Raw genomic sequence first — 16448 nt, 5'->3', positions numbered from 1 at the left:
TGGATACAAGATTGCCTTAAAGTGGGACCGAACTAGAAGGGGATCAGCAAGGGTGGAGCTAGGGGGGTCCGTAGGGGCTCTGGCCCCCTTCATTTTTTTTTTAATTTACATGTAAACTTTAAAAAATTTCAGTTGCCGTATATAAAAATTTAAAAAAAATGATATTTCGGACCTTGTCAAAGTTTATAAACTCTAATTTGGCCTCCCTCATGAAAAATTTCTAGCTTCGCTCCTAGGGTTCAGGCTCAATATCTGATCCACAAGTTTCAATCCAACCAGATTAATCTTCAAAATCTCTTTGATTCCTTGGTTGATCTAGATGTGGCGTGTTGAATATAGTTACTGGAGGAGCTTCTGTTAAAGAAGAACAAGCTTTTTCAGATTCAGCGAGCTAAGTTTGAGAAATCAAAGCTTCAATTATTTTGCACTGTTTTGTCCTCGTCTATTTAGTGTTTTTTTTTTCATATTCTTCTGACTAACATAGAAGATATATTAGAACAAAGACAGTCTCCACTATTATTGTGTTGTTTTTCAGTTGATTCTATCTCTCGTTTACCATTTATATACATACATACACATACATACATATGAAACAGGAATCCTTTGGTTGGAAAGATAAATTTGATTATATATATATATATATATATATATATATATATATATATATATATATAGTCCTATATTCTTATAATAATAGCAGTATGACCCCGGAAGTCCTATTCAACCCTTGATTTGATTTGAGATTGTAGAAATAAAAGAAACCCTAATTTGAGCTACCCAATAATGGTTTACACTTTACACCGGTCCTCATTACCTCCTTCGACCTTATAAAATCCATGTAACCGATCCACAAATCCAGACCCGACCAAGAACTATTGGGTCTGATCCAAACCAAGAGATCCGGTCCCAAAAGGGAAAGGGGTATTCAAATGTCATTCGAGGAGAAGGTCCGGACAAAGATGTCAAAGATAGTAGAACCAAAAAACTGAAAATGACAAATTATTGGCAACTCAAGTTCTCTCTCTGTTATCTCTCTCCTGTTCGACGCTGAGATGGAATTCTGAGTAGACCATGCCGGAATATTTTCTGCCTTTTTCTTCAATTCATTTCTTCCGATTGTGAATCTGGTCGGTTGAAAGAGCCTTCAATCGCGTCTTCTTCTTCTTGTTATTCTTCAACGACCCGAGGAGGTAAATTATCGGGGTTTCCTTTTTGTAATGTTTTTGTTAATGGTTGATTATGCAGGAATCGTGGGCACCCTTTTTTGTTGTTTTCCCTTCATGTGTCAATGGTTTTGCGTAATTGGTCTTCATAAATTGACGTTCCTGTATGATTGATGTTGGAGAGATTTTTTTTTTTTCTGGTAATTTGTCTGGAGGACGTGTGAGAACGAACGTCTTTAGCTCGATTTTTTGGGGCTTTTGTTTGGTTCTTTTTTGCTGGTTGACTGGGAATCTGCTAATACTTTGTTGTTTGATCATGTTTTGATCGATGCTAATTGTTTTGTTCTACTGGCACGGTTGCATGGTAGTTTTGTAGCGTGGAATTGCTGATTTTGAGATAGACAGGTCATTAGGTAGACTTGTTTCCATCATACTTTTGGCATTATGTAGACTTGTTTTCGTTAAGACTTTTTTATGTTGGTGCGATTGTTTTTTCTTTCTTCATTCCTTTTCGGTCGCTAGAAGTTCGGTGTTGTCGATGGTGTTGGTTTTCTCGAATCCCTTGCTTAACTTCTGCATGTGGAATTAAGAGACTTTAGGGTTTCCGGTTACTTACTCGTTTCGTGTTTCTTTTGAGTTCTTTTAGATGTTATATGCTGTTGCATTTCGGAGGACTGAATCCGCTCTCATGTTTGCATGAGGTGATCAGTATATTCTGTTAGCATTTTTCTGTGTGTACTTAGTTTTGTTTATTTGAATTGTTAAGTTTTATTCAACTTTATTTTTTTATTTCTTGGCGTGCATCAAAGCTCATATTTCTCTGTTCGGGTTGGTTATCTTGGACACTGGATGACCTGATTAGCTGCAACTAGTTGCTTGGAATCTGCCCCTTCAGCTATTTTAAAGTTGTTTTATGCTGTGGGACTAAATTTGTCTGCTTTTAGTAATTGTTTCTGTCTGCTACTCTTATGTTACTAGCTACTCCAGCAATTAGCTACTTCTATTTGTTTCAGAAAGTGAAAACTTGGTTTTGTTCTTGACATCCAAACACACAGACCTGGTCTGGAATCTAGTTAAAAACATGGTTTTCACAAAACATCATTTTTGAGGGTGTCATCCCAATGCAACCATTGATTTTTATCCCTTTAGGTCTTTTTTTTTTAATTTTTTTATTTCCTATGTTCGTTCTGCCATCATTTCGTAACTTTTTGAAGGCTTCATTTGGATTCTCTTATTGGATACCTTCATTTCAGTCATGATCTGGCATTCTTATTTTTCCTCCTTCCTAAGATTTTAGATTTCAAGACTCTGCCCCTAAAGCTTTCACCATTCCCATACTTCTGACTTTGGATCTTGGGTTGCTGAAACAGTTATCTTTTATGTTTCCGTTAGGGTCTATGTCACATAGGTACGGGTGCCGGTGCGGGTACGGGTGGTGACCATTTTCAAAAAACTTGGGTACGGGGGTACGGTCGTATATATATATATAAACAATAAGAAATACTTAGAAAATATATATCAAAATAAAAAATATACATCAACATAAACAAATAAATAACATAAAAAATATATATTAACGGCTCTTGCAGTAGTGTGTTTAAGAAACCTATGAAAAACTTTAAACATATGGACAACCAAGCAGCCCCCTAGTCAAATATGAACATCAATCGAGTTTTCACATCCAAAGAATAGAATAATAAGGTGGAAAAAATTAAATCAAAGTAAAATTAAGCAGTTTGGATCTATAGGTACCCAAGTGTCAAAGTACCCATTTTGGGTACGGGTACGGTGACATGGGTACGTGGACCTTACTGAAGTACCCATGTGACTTAGGTTAGGGTTAGGAGTGGGTTCCAACAATCATTATGTTTATACCGCATGATACTTGAGAAAGAGACTAAATTAATCATGTAAACTTTAATGGTGGTACAGGGCAATTTAGGAATGCTTTTGCAAGTAAGATTTTGCAGGAGAAAAAGAACAGGATAATTTTAAAGAACACAAGATAATTCTCTTAGCAAGAAAATATGATACAATAGGAGGTTTTGTATAAGGGGGAATAAATCTATGAAAGGATGAAGCAGTAGGAGGAAAAGAGAAGATAACAATTCCAATCTAGTTAAGTGAGAGTTTCCTAATGTGGAAAATGAAAGCAATAATGATCTTGCTGAAGGTTCCTAACTGAAGCTCTGGAGATGTCTGGCCAATATAATGTCTTCACATGTTATTTACTTCCCTCATTGTTGCAATCTTTGCTGTTCAATTTTGTGTTCCAGAAGGTGATGAGGTACAAGAAATGTCAGATTTACTCTTTCTCAAATTAAAAGGATTTGTGTTGTGAGGCAAGTTTGGTCCATCATAGGATAGATGCCTAAGTACTTGAACTGGCGGATCCTTTCTCATTTATTTATTTATTTTTTGAAAGGCCTTTATGTTCAATATTCTAGAAAAAAGAAAATGACTCCTGATGTCTTTTTCACCTCTAGGAGATAATAAGATTTCTAGGATGATATGAAAAAAATATAGTAGTGCAATTAATTGAAACCTTTGCTTTTCAAGTGGTGTAAAAAATAGAAAGGATCTACAATACAAAGGTAAAATTAAATCAGAATGTGAGATTGTATATTAAAAAACATACTACATTATGCTGTGAGTTGGTTGTTGAACATGGCCTGTCGGACTTGTTTATGACTACAAGTGGAATGCTGGGAAATGTATTAATGAAATGTGCTAAAGGATCCGACAAGTAGGTATCACTATAATGTCTAAACCCGATGAATGACGTTAGGGTGATCATTTCTTGGGCTTTCATATATTATAACAGTTCAGACAAGACAGTAGAACATAGGTGAACAAGTGTGAGGCCCAATTTACATTAACTAGCATAGGTTCATACGCTCTGGATAAAGGATCATGTGTGCAAATGTGGAACCCCAGTGTTGGAGCCTTTACTCCATGGTTAATGAGATATTTATACCCACTTTCATGTTTCTAGCTTGGACATTGACTGGAGAAAAATGCTTCTCATAAGGTGACTCATGGTAAACTTCCAAGCTGAATTGCTTATGTGCGCATGGTGGTCACTAATTTGTCTCTTTTTCCTTGTGTCCTATAAGAAATAGCCTATATGCCTAGTTCATTTCTTAGTGGCAAGATGATTAAACATATGTTGAGAATGAACATCCAAAAGTGCATACAGCTTAATAGACGTGTCTACTCCCTTCTATGGAGAATGCTGCATAGGGGATCAACAGCTCAAACTTCAATATCAAACTGATAACAAATGTCCGGAGGGAATGTATTTTTGGGAAGAAATACCATGATGACAAACTAGATTTTACTTTTTAGGAAACTCTTGACAACCACAGTACAGGACTCATGTTTTTTTTTTTGGAAATTTATGAAAATATCAACATCTTGGACAAATACACTTAGAAATGACAAAAATGATGATATGCATCCGCCTTAGTTGAAATTTGCAGTTAATATGTAATTTAATACCTCAACTGCTCTACAATGTCTGATACGGAATATCTATTTAAGAATGGGGTTGAGTTAGGAACTAGCCTAATGCCAGTGTTCTGCAGCATATAAAGAAATTGTTCAAATGGGAAAGAATACAGCTAATGTGCATTAATGTGATGATACTGATGAATGCTGAAGTTGAGGTTTAAGCTGCAATGACTGTACAGTTCCGAGTCATGCACCCATGCAGTGGTCATATGCAGTCACACCGATGGTGTGTAGAGATTGTGTAATCTCTGTGCACCTATAAGAATCATTCTCCTTCTTCACAATCAAAACATGAAAATGCTACAAGCTTTTATCTTTTTGCTAATCTGCCAAAAGAAATTTTAAGTGTTTTGTTTGTTTTAGTTTTGACCCAACTCATGTCATTTATGTCACACACTGTTGGTGAACACTGCTTATGAGTGTTGCCACCATGATTGCCCTAGTGAAAACAGCTTTTTTCTTCTAATAGCTCCCATAGCCATGGCTACTTCCAATCCTGACCCCTCAGGGAGCAAGAGGGACATTCCTTTTGTAGTGCTTTGTGCACCCAGCAGCATTCACCCATCAATGATAGTTCCCAGATAAGAGGTAATCCAGCATTCCTTCTCCTTGGGATGGTTTGCTCTTTGGATTGGCTATCGGGATTAATCTATCCCCAATTAGGACACTGCTTTTGGTGATGGCTTCCACAGAATTCACTCATTCGACACTATGGAGTATGGACACTTCAGCTATTTTTAAACATTGTGATATCAACACAAAGGTTTAGATGTTCACATAATTCCAAAATATTCTGTAAGAAGCGAAAAAAACATGAACTACATATCACTTTGATTTTCTTTCTTTAGCAAAATAACAATTTCTCCGTGATGTTTCTAACTAGGATATTATTACTAAAATGGCAATACCAGGGTCTATGTCAATGAGCTGGTAAAGGATCTAGCCTCAGAATTTTACCATTCTGAGTGTAGTTCTATGAAAAACCTGTTGCCAGGGACTTTGGTTTTGCTAAATCCAGAAACAAAAAATGGTCTACAACAACTAATATGTAGTTGACTGTTAATAAAACAGAAAGAACAAAAGAAAGAAGAAAAACTGTCGGTGTAGAACTAGTTAAATTTATGCAACTTACATGTTTTTCCCAATGAGGCTCTTTAGTGATTTGTTTATGAAGAAAATGAAGGAAAGGTGATGCTTTTTCAGTGGAATTCGTAAGCTATAACGTTTAGACACAACAGAGAACATTTTTTTGTTTAGCAAACTTTGACATTTAAATAAGAGAAAAAGAGCCTTTCAAGTCTCTTGGCTTAAGAAAGATGTTCTTGAAGAGGACAATGCTTTATTATGCATAGAAAGTAAATGGCTGCAATGTGCACTCAATGAATATGTATTGGGAATATTTTTTAGTTTCGCTGAATATGTGTGCCTCATTTTTTTCACATTTTTTGTTCAAAATTGGTTTCTTCTGTCTCAGGTCCTGGGGGTTTTGACTGGATGTTGTTTTTACATTTGGAAACTCAGCATCTTAAGGACAATATTATGGAAATTATATTGTAAACAATGGCAAGTGAGAACACAATATATGTCTGAAGAACTTCATATAAGATATCTTTCCAATTTTTATGGGCAGAAATGGAAGCTCGCTCAATCTTTCCAAGCCAGAGGTCAGAGGGAAAGCAACTAAGTGCTATGAATTCATCTGTTGGAAGATCATCTTCTTTATCAGTTCTGCCTACACCTGCTGAAAAAAAATATCCAAAGCTTCCAGATTGCCAGCAGGTTTCAATGGAAAAGGAACTTTGGGCAAACCGTGTTGGACAACATCGAGCATCCATAGCGACAAACAATGGTGCCATTGGACACATGTTCTCAACAAGTTCAGGTTTCACAAGTGAACTTCATTATTCTAGCTCTTTACAGCATCAGATGCATGCCAACAGTGCTCCATTCTTTTCTCAAGCATCAAACAATGTAACATCTGTTGCTCAGGCACTTCCTTCTCAGTCAGTTTTGTTCCAGACTACATCACCTAGTAATTTTACTAGAGAAAATAATGATGCAACATGGTCAGACGATTCTCTATTTTTTGATTTTTCTGATGGTGGTGGTTGCCATAGCCAGATACAAAACAGCACTGGCATGGCTTCTCAAGACCAATCTCGGCAAAGTGACTTTCAGGAATGGGCTGATCAGATAATGGCTGATGACACTTTAGTAGCCACTGGTTGGAATGACCTCCTTGTTGAACCTGATCCAGAGATAAAGGCAGGGTTATCTTTCTAACATTCTAAAATCTGAGAAGAATTTAAATTGTAGATTCTTTTTCTCTTTGGTACATTTGTTGCTACTTGCCAAAGAAACTAAAGTACAATCTTTCTTCTAGGTTTACCAGGGTCCCAAGCTGCCTTCAGATTTCACAGTCAGCCAACCCCAAATTAATCAACAGGTTCCTGCTCTCTCAGGAGATTCAAACCATGTGGCAAGTCCATCAGTTACAAACGGGACCCAGAATAAACCCCGAATGCGTTGGACACCAGAACTCCATGAGTGCTTTGTTGAAGCTGTGAACCGTCTTGGTGGCAGTGAAAGTGGGTAACTAAGAAAATGCTTTGTAATGAAATATTTTCTTAAGCATTTTTGCTCGCTCATAATATGGTGTGCTGCAGAAGCAACACCAAAAGGTGTTCTAAAGCTTATGAAAGTAGAAGGCCTGACCATTTACCATGTTAAAAGTCACTTACAGGTCTGTGTTGATGCTTTTTTCATTTTTTGTCTTAGCCATTAAATTCACGATTTTGACCATTTATCGTTTTATGTGGCCAGAAATATCGAACAGCTAGGTATCGACCTGAAGCATCTGAAGGCAAGTTGCTTTATGTTCTTTTAACATTTTGTTAAGCATCTTTATGTGCCTCCTTTTACAGACCCTAACCTTTTTTGTTCTTCAATAATGTCTTGTTCCAAGTATGGCCATATCTGGTTCGGCTTTGACCTTGCTCTGTTCTTTTCTCCAATAGTTACCATTCTATGTGACTGGGCATCCTGACGTAACCCTTTTGAAAACTATGAACTGTTTTTGTTCCTTAATCCTGCTTTGTTCCAATGATTTTGTTTCCATGTGGTGATCTTGTGAATTTTGTTATCCATTGTTCCTATTCCGTTGGTTTATAATTAAGATTCTATATTTCTGTTTCATGCAGGAGGTTCAGACACGAAAACAAGTCTTGAGGAAATATCATCTCTAGACCTGAAAACGTAGGTTCTTAATTACTGTGCTACTGGTTATCAAGAGTTACATATGATGGGCTTCATAGTTGGCACTTACTATTACTTCCAGAAAGAAATTTTGAATAGACTAGTTATCCTCTTCAAGTATATGTACTCTAAAAGTTCTAAACCTTAAAGCTTTGGTGGGAATGTTTCTGGGTATGCATAATGTTGATGTTGAATATACAGAATGACACCTTATATGTTAACATATATTTTAAGTGTTCAGTCAATATTTTTACATTTTTTAGGGTAGCATGTTAAGTTAGCGACTAGTTGGTCCGACTAGGAGTAGTTGGCTGTGTCAACCAACTAAGTCCATGATCTGAAGTCACCAGGGCCGTTTGTGCACTGCTTGGCTTACTGGATCAACTAGTCAATGACTAGCTTTTTATTTGATTTGGATCCACTAGTCCTGCTTGGACCAACTAGTCGTTACACACAAACCCCTGTGTTTATACCTGATTGATTTTATTTTAGTTAACTAACTAATCTTTTTAAGGGCTTGTGCTATTTGTGTGCAACTGCTAACTTTTGCAACGTCAGTGAGTAACATTTGGGAAGTGTCTTTGATGCCTTGTTTTGTTTGATGTGATGAATGTGGTCCCTGTCCAATCTTGGTCAACCGACTGCTTCATGATCTGAAGTCACCAGGGCATTTTGTAGACTGGTCAGCTCACTAGATTAACTAGTCCATGACTTGTTTTTTATTTGATTTGGATTCACTAGTCCTGCTTGGACCAACTAGTTGTTTACACACACACACATACCTCTCTGTGTTTATACCTCATTGATTTTATTTTAGTCAACTAACTAATCTTTTTAAGGGCTTGGCCTCTCTGTGTGCAACTGCTGACTTTTGCAAGTTAGCATGTTAGCATATAGCATTTGGGAAGTGGCTTTCATGCCTTATTTGTTTGATGTGATGAACATGGTCCGTCCAACTTGGTCTTGCACAGATTACTGGCTGTATTGTTGAATCCCATGGGTATTCAAATCCTCTCGGTCAAATTGAATGGGTTTCTTGGAGTCAAGATCCTGATATTGGAGATAAATAATCTCATAATTAGTCAATTCAACTTGGAGAGAACGAGCCAAACTGTCTTGTACCTTGGTTTAAGACGTTTCAGCTATCGGACAATGATATGGCCGATAGCAGCTCAAATCACGTTTGCTAGTGTGATGCCTTGTTTTTTTTTTTTTCTTTTTGGTAGTAATTGTCATGACCGTCACATTGCGTAACACTCACAAAGTGCATCTTGGTTCTGCTATTGAACTGGATGACCTGCAACTAGCTTCAAGTTTTAAAACCTTCGCTTTTTCATCACTTTTCAAATCCTTTGTCTAATTTATGCATTAAAAATTGATTAACTTCCATTTCTATTTTAGTTATGAAGATCTGATGTTAAGTTACTCTTTTGAAAGAAACTGGGGAACAAGTTTTTTTCAGGGTGAACACTAACCAGAGAGAGAGTAGTTTTCATTATGAAAAGAAATCTTAGTGACAAAACTCACCTATGAAGGGCTACTGGAAAATCAGAAGATCTTTATACGAGATATTAGATAATATCTATTATGGATTTATGCTTATTTTGAACCATCTGCCGTGGGTTCCCTGCGCTAACTTTGTAGGACTTGGTAAACAGGGGTATTGAGATTACTGAAGCACTGAGACTACAAATGGAAGTGCAGAAGAGATTGCATGAACAACTGGAGGTATGAATTTATTTTTGTCCTAATCTACAGTCTGTCTTCTAAGATGCATATGTCTGCTTCATGAATGATTTTTTCATGAACTTCTTGTAAAATAATGAAATAGTCTTCAAATGATACTAGCAGCAGCTATATCATGGCTTAACAAGAAGCCTTATTTTGTTAAAAAAAATGATGATTTTTCTGTCGATCTTCTGGAGATTTTTCTTGTTAATGTTCTGTTATGTGGTGTTTTCTGATAAAGAGCTGATGCAGAAATTTTAAGTAGAAATGTGTGTAACTATCCCATGTCAATTTTATGCTTCCACTATTTTGTCTTGTTTTAATAATTTTAACTTGCAGGCTATCTTGTTATGTTGTATTCCCAAAATCTCCAGTGCGTGTCATCTTTGCACAGAGGCCATGCTAATCTTCTCTGCATCATTCCAATTTTATCGGATGTCTCTGAAAAGACCCAAAACTTCCAGTTTCTGTCACACAATTTTAATGAGATGCTTTTGCTTATCACTTTGTTTCTTAATTTCAACTATTCCATTGCCAGGTGATCATTGGTTCATCTATTATTCTTCTATCCGATTTCAGTTGTCAAAAAAATTATCTGTGCTACTTTTGATTATTCCTATGACCATCTGTATCTATGGACACATTGGTCTACCATGTGGAATAAGCATGTCATCTATATTGATGGGATCAACGTGTTGATTCTTCGTTAGCATTTAGCACTAATGCATTTGGGCTCATGAATCTAGCTGTTAATGGAAGTTTATAGAGGCAACTTTCTTCTTTGTGCTTTTGAAGTTCTGCAATCTGCACTTTACATCAATTTCATTAAATCTAGCTTTCCTTTAAGCATTGTCACAAATATTTTTTATTCCAGGAGGTGTGGGAAATGGGAAAATAAATAAATGCAAAAAGGATTTAAAAAATTGCAATGTTTAAAAAATGCCAAAATGAAAATATCATGTTTTTCCCTTTTTGAGAAAATTATTTTTGACATAGTTTGGACTTTACGGTCTCTTTCTACATGTTATTGAATGTTCTCGAACTTATTATTTTGTAAGAAAAATAGTAGAAAGCTCAATTTTGCATTATTTTTTCATATTTTTTGAGTTCCCATGATTTTCCTGAGAAAAACAAACTTCCCAATTAATGCCTGAGAAAAAATATTGCCAAGAAAAGCCCAAGAATGATGTTTGCAATGCTTTTAGGTTTTTTTTTTTTTTTTGTGCATGTTGGAACTCTGACTTCATTAGAAAGATTGTCAAAAGTATCCTTTTTTAAAAGATGATAAAATAAAAAGTAAAACAAAAAGAGTGAGAAATTAGCGATATTTTAACAAGGAGTGCCAAAGTGAAAATGCAACTTTTTCACATTTAGAAAAACTATATATATATATATATATATATATTTGAGGTTTCTTTCTTGTGACATGTTGACACTTATCAATTTTTTGTAAGAAGAACAATAGAAAATTGACATTTTTGTTTTTTTCATATTATTTATTTCTTTAGAATCTTTAAAATTTTGAATTTGTGAGATTTGCTTCAAGCAAAACAAGTTTCCTGATTAGTTCCTGAGAAAAACCTTGTCAATAAAAAACAAAGAAGGGTATCCGCTATAAAAAATTATCATTATAAATTTCCATGCGTATAGTCATAAGGTCATCAAATTTTTTCATAAGATCGTAATTATATATGCTGCTAGCTGAGGAGGTGACTACTTTAAGAACTCAAGCGGCTCAGTACTTTGAGACAGAAAATTGGTTTTGGACTATGAAGGCGTCACTTCATTTATAGGCCTTTGGCAACCAGGTATGATAAGAATCAAAGCAGTCTGATTATTTATGTGTAGGAATATATATGTCTCAGATTGTGGTTGGGGTAACGATCACCACAGCTGAATAATCAGGTGAATTATGTATCGGCTAATCAGATCTGGAACTGAATTCAGTTTGAATGCGGAGGAGCCAAATGCAAATTGTACATGCAATTGGGATCATATACCTATCAGAATTGGTTAGGAAAAACCTAAAATTGATTCATTTTACTTGGTCTAACTAACTGGAATCCAATTCATACTGAATCAAATAAAATCCTTTCTGTTGACATCCCTATTTGTGGGTGGACCCTTTCCACTATGATGTCTGGACTGGAGCATAAAAGCACGATGTTTGGTGTTCAGTCGACTTGCTGAATGAATTAATTGCATATTTTTCCTCTTCTTGCTATCAAATAACAAAATACATTGATTGAAATGTTTTCCAATGTTTTGGATGTTCGTAAGAACTTCTGTTGCAGCAATCACTGTGAAGTTATTATTAATAAACATGACAATGCAAAAGGAGGCCATGAAGAATTGGTACCCAACGTAAAGAAAAATTTGTTTCAGTGGTGAATGGTCCTTATTCTTTATGAGATCAAGAGATGGACTAGGGTGTAGGATGTAATGACATTCAGATGATCCATGTACATGGGAAGTTGGATTTTGGACGAAACCAATCTTGAAACCGAATGTTAATCGTTTACATCTCTACTAGTGTAATATTCGCAATGTACTGTGCCCACTGAGACCTTTTCGGAATACTCGGCTGACCATTCTTGGAGCTTGCACAGGCTTGAGGAATGACTTTACTGAAGACCTAAACAATAATGATAAACTATTATCTCCTTGTCCATATGAACTACAAACCCTGTTCCCTTGGTGTATGTTTCCTTCAGTGGTCCAAGGAATGCACATATATTTAAAAAAGGGTATAAAACAAAAATAGATGCATACAATCAATGCTGCGTTCAGTGCTGCACCCTTGTCTGGGTGTGTTGACATGGGTACCTTCACCTAAACAAGGTGTTTGTTTACTTAGGTCCTTGATAGGTTTGGTACTAATAAGCCATAATCAGATCAAAAGCACAAGCTGAACTGTCTTATGTTTGTAGTACTTGTTCTGAAACCAGGATTCTGCAGAAATTTAGACGTAAAGGTTGTAAGGAACAACCGAACAACATGAAAACTACCAGAAAACCTCAAAGTGCATGACAAACCTTGATGGTCATCAATAGTTACATGATCAATGGTTACGTCAGTCGGTTTCAATTTGTATGAATACTTTTGACACACACAGGGAAAGACTTGATTTCACCAGACTTGGTTAAGAGACATGCATTGGCATTTTGATGGAGCATTGGAGCTTTGGAAGTTTTTCATCAAAATACTTGAGTGACCTGATATACCTAAAAATTTTGTTTCCTCTGAAGCCTTTATGTTCCTAATTACATAGGATAGGAGTGGCAAGGTAACGGATGAAAACTAATGTAGATGGCATTGTGAAGAAAAAGCTGTCGGGGGCAACTTTTGACACTTCTAAATGATTTTCTTTCAATGGCCAAAGAAATTGAAACTATACTAAGTTTTTATGAAAAAAAGAAGGTAAAAACAAAAATAGAATGACAAATTAACTGGAAGCCAGAAGGAAACAAGTGGTGTCAAGTGATCTAAAACTGTCCTAGGTTTGTCAATTCAATGATGTAATGCTATTTTATCCTGAAAAGTACAATGCTGTAGGGGATCCATTCAAATGATAAAATTATTGTTGAAATGCATTGCTTCTGTTTGTTTGTAACTTTGTATTATATTATTTATTGATGTGCTTTCAGCAATCTTATGAAAATCAGTCTTTTGATCGAATCTGGCAGCTGGCCAATTTGGAGAATTGGGTGAATCAAATTGGGATAGGAGTTGGGCATGAATCAGTAAACAATAATATTACATATTTAGAAGCAAGGGCAACAACCTTTAAAAATTACAAAAAGAAATCAAAACATAATAAAAAATGAAGAAAGTGCGACGTGTGGCACCATAGGATTGGCAAATGAATCAAATGAATTTGCCACCTATTCAATGTGATGCAGCCGATTTGGTAACACTGGTTTTCAGAACTGAATTTGTTTGAATAGTTTGTGATTGTATCATTTTGTTTGGTAGTTAATTTTTCATATTTCCTTTTTATATCATAGCAACTTTTGCTTTAACTGGGAAATTCCCTCGAGTGATGGTTTGCTGGAATTCGTGTCATGGTTGAATACTACTGTGGTTGTTGCTTTGAGATTCCTTTTGTCTATTCTTTACATTCCATAAAAAAGGCCCATAATAGGTCAGCTGGCCCATCATGTCTTCTTCTAGCATAAGGACCTTAATTTGATGACAAATTCTAGATTCATGTATTGTTGTTAAGGCATAGAACAGCTTATTTGTTATGGGCTAACAAGGGAGGGCATGGAAGGCCCTTCCCCCTATGACACGCAGCCTCAGAGGCCCACTGTCAGGTCTCTCCAGGCTGTCATAAGGAGGAAAGTGCCTTCCACACTCTCCCCTATTGGTGCATAACACGCAAATCAACCCCATCAAGATTGATCTTCATGCCTAGAATATTTTCATATCACTAAGCACTATTTACCGTTGCTTCTCTGGGACATCAAGTCATCAACTAGCTCTATGCTGTTGCAGATTCAGCGTAACCTACAGTTAAGAATTGAAGAACAAGGAAGATATCTCCAAATGATGTTTGAAAAACAATGCAAGACCAGTGAGAAGCTTAAAATGCCTTCTTTGCTTGATGATGCGTCTGGTGCTTCTCCATCTGACATAACCCAATCTTCAAAAGAAAATGATCTGGGAAAACCTCTGGCCATGAACGAGACAGATATTATTCCAGAGAAAACAGAAGATAGGAATCAGCAGTTCGATCAGAAACAAAGGATAGTTGAAGTAGAGTCATCAAATCCTGACCAGGTGACGAATGTTGGGTCAGAGTTACCACCTGCAAAGCGTCTGAAGTCATCCTTGAGTTGATTCTGCAGAACTGAACTTCAGTTGGTCCATGGGGTCTGATCAGAATCATCAGACAATTCATAGTTTATTTCAAAAGGGAAGTTTTCTCAACCGAGACAGTTGAGCCAAGGAAATTCAGAGCCCCCCTAATTATGCAATTTCTGATCATGGTAATCTAGGATTCTCTGAAATGTTTTCTTTCAAATAAAAAAAATAGTTTACAGCCATGGAGTAGAGTAACTGGTAACTCTAACATGTGTTGTAAAGGAAGCTTATGTTATCTGCAATTCTCTTGGATATATCGATCTTGTTCTTAAGACCAGGGTAATGATCCACACGTCTTGTGCGTGATGGTTTTTTGTATACTAACTAGGGTCTGCTAAAGATTGTGTTTTGATAGTGAACCACTAACGGCTCACATTGGTCAGTTGCATTCCAGCAGCTCCTGTGATTAGTGGTCTTTCCCTTGTCTTTACTGTTACCTTCCACTGCATAGAATTACTCGAATGACTCTCTCTCTCTCTCTCTCTCTCTTGCTCTGTTGCAAGGAATTCCACATGACCTCTTTTTCTGCAAGGCACAATTGTGCATGACTGTTGCTCAGATTCTGATTGGATGTGGCCTTTACCACAGATAGCTAGTGTTTTATTGTCTAATTGGATGCAGATTCGAATCATTCAGATGGAGGGAAACTGTTATATAACAATCTGATTGAAATACGTTTGGAATTTAATGCCCATTCATATTCAGATGTAAAGTTCTTGAATAAATCCAAGTCATCGAGAAACAGTTTCTGGTTGCTTTTGCAGCTGTGTATCTTCTTTCAGACAGTTTGCTTTTGCCACAGCTGCAACTACCATATCGCAAGTGGAGAAAATAGTCTCTTTTAAGAGCCATTACTTCATTTCCTTCCTTTCAATAAAGTGTTAAAACTTAGACCACTCTTCGAAATAATTCTTATCTTCACAACCACCTTTCTTTTTGCAAAACCCCCTTCAAGATAAGAATTGTCATTTAAAAATCTTGCATATTGCTACTTATGGTAAGAGATGAAATCCTTTTCCTTTGTCTGTTATCATAGAACTTATGATAAAAACCTAGCATGCCTTTTCAGAGATGGTAATGCTTAGTCTACCTAGCGCTTGATTGTTGCTTAGAGTTTCTTTCTCGTAATGCTTGGTCTACCTAGGGCTTGCATTGATGCTTAGAATTTCTTCATGGCCATAGCTACGGAAACAGTGAGATGAAACAGTGCTTCAATTAACTGAATGAAGAGCGTTTATCTTTTTTAATAGTTCCACCAGTTAAGGATTCGATCAAGATAAGCTATCATGAAATTTCTTGAAAATGTGAATTTATTTTAAATTATGACAAAGTCGTTGGATGTCGAATTTTCAAATCTCAGGCGCCCAGCAGATAAATTCTCCCACTGTTTAATGGGGGCAAGATGAAGTGGTCTTTCTTTATTCTGCCACCTCTGCTGAGGGTAGTATAAATATAAAAAGATGGTCGAGCTCCTGTTATAAAATATTTCTGTTATTAAAAATTCGAAAGAGAAAAAGTAGGTACGTGCACGGTGCATTGGAAAAGATAAAAAGTAGGCGGGTCAAGGAGAGTGAAAATAATCTTACATTTCATTTACGAATGAAGTAAAATAGTATGATACTAAGAGAATCCTTAATCGAATATTTTTATGCCAAGGGGAAAAATTTCCCACCACTTTCCATATGCACAAATTTCATTCCCAAAATTATCTCACAAGAAAAAAAAAATCTTGTTATTGATTTCAAAAGAGATAAAAAAAAATCTTGTCAGACTCGGTTTCCTTCAAAATTTGCATGTAATAGACTCTTTAGTAGAAGCCCAAATTGGTTGAGGCGTAGATGAAGGTGTGGTTTGCAACCAGAGGCTTCCTTCAAGAAAGCAACGATGATAAACCCGAGTCAGCCTCCAAGAAATAAAGCTTGA

At 36.2% G+C, this 16448-nt stretch overlaps 1 protein-coding gene and 1 non-coding gene across 4 annotated transcripts; one reads left to right on the top strand and one right to left on the bottom strand.

Annotated features, from left to right (window-relative positions):
• Window positions 1-1000: 1000 nt before the first annotated feature.
• LOC116259694 (protein PHOSPHATE STARVATION RESPONSE 1-like) lies at window positions 1001-14955 on the top strand. Of its 3 annotated transcripts, none has more exons than XM_031637615.2 (8): window positions 1001-1190; window positions 6151-6941; window positions 7069-7264; window positions 7343-7419; window positions 7500-7539; window positions 7877-7931; window positions 9590-9659; window positions 14157-14955. In XM_031637615.2, the coding sequence occupies exons 2-8, from the start codon at window positions 6309-6311 to the stop codon at window positions 14499-14501; spliced, it is 1416 nt and encodes a 471-aa protein (XP_031493475.1). In that variant the 5' UTR covers window positions 1001-1190; window positions 6151-6308; the 3' UTR covers window positions 14502-14955. The 3 variants fall into 3 exon arrangements, with proteins under 3 accessions (XP_031493475.1, XP_031493467.1, XP_031493459.1); XM_031637607.2 differs by having other exon boundaries at window positions 1002-1190; window positions 6307-6941; window positions 7060-7264; XM_031637599.2 differs by having other exon boundaries at window positions 1002-1190; window positions 7060-7264.
• Window positions 10013-10110, bottom strand: LOC116246511 (U6 spliceosomal RNA). Its single transcript, XR_004170698.1, has one exon. It is a non-coding gene; the product is annotated as a U6 spliceosomal RNA (small nuclear RNA).
• Window positions 14956-16448: the final 1493 nt, after the last annotated feature.

The sequence above is a fragment of the Nymphaea colorata genome, chromosome 1, assembly GCF_008831285.2.
Source record: "Nymphaea colorata isolate Beijing-Zhang1983 chromosome 1, ASM883128v2, whole genome shotgun sequence".
Taxonomy (NCBI): Eukaryota; Viridiplantae; Streptophyta; class Magnoliopsida; order Nymphaeales; family Nymphaeaceae; genus Nymphaea; species Nymphaea colorata.
The sequence above is the reverse complement of the archived record's forward strand: the minus strand, read 5'-3'. Positions and strand labels throughout refer to the sequence as shown.

What these genes read in the sequence shown, in the direction of transcription:
- LOC116259694 (XM_031637607.2), top strand. Translation starts at nt 6,309, where the DNA reads ATGGAAGCTCGCTCAATCTTTCCAAGCCAGAGGTCAGAGGGAAAGCAA. An exon ending in TCATCTCTAGACCTGAAAAC is followed by an intron (nt 7,932 to 9,589) that starts GTAGGTTCTTAA and finishes CTTGGTAAACAG; the next exon opens with GGGTATTGAGATTACTGAAG. An exon ending in GATTGCATGAACAACTGGAG is followed by an intron (nt 9,660 to 14,156) that starts GTATGAATTTAT and finishes ATGCTGTTGCAG; the next exon opens with ATTCAGCGTAACCTACAGTT.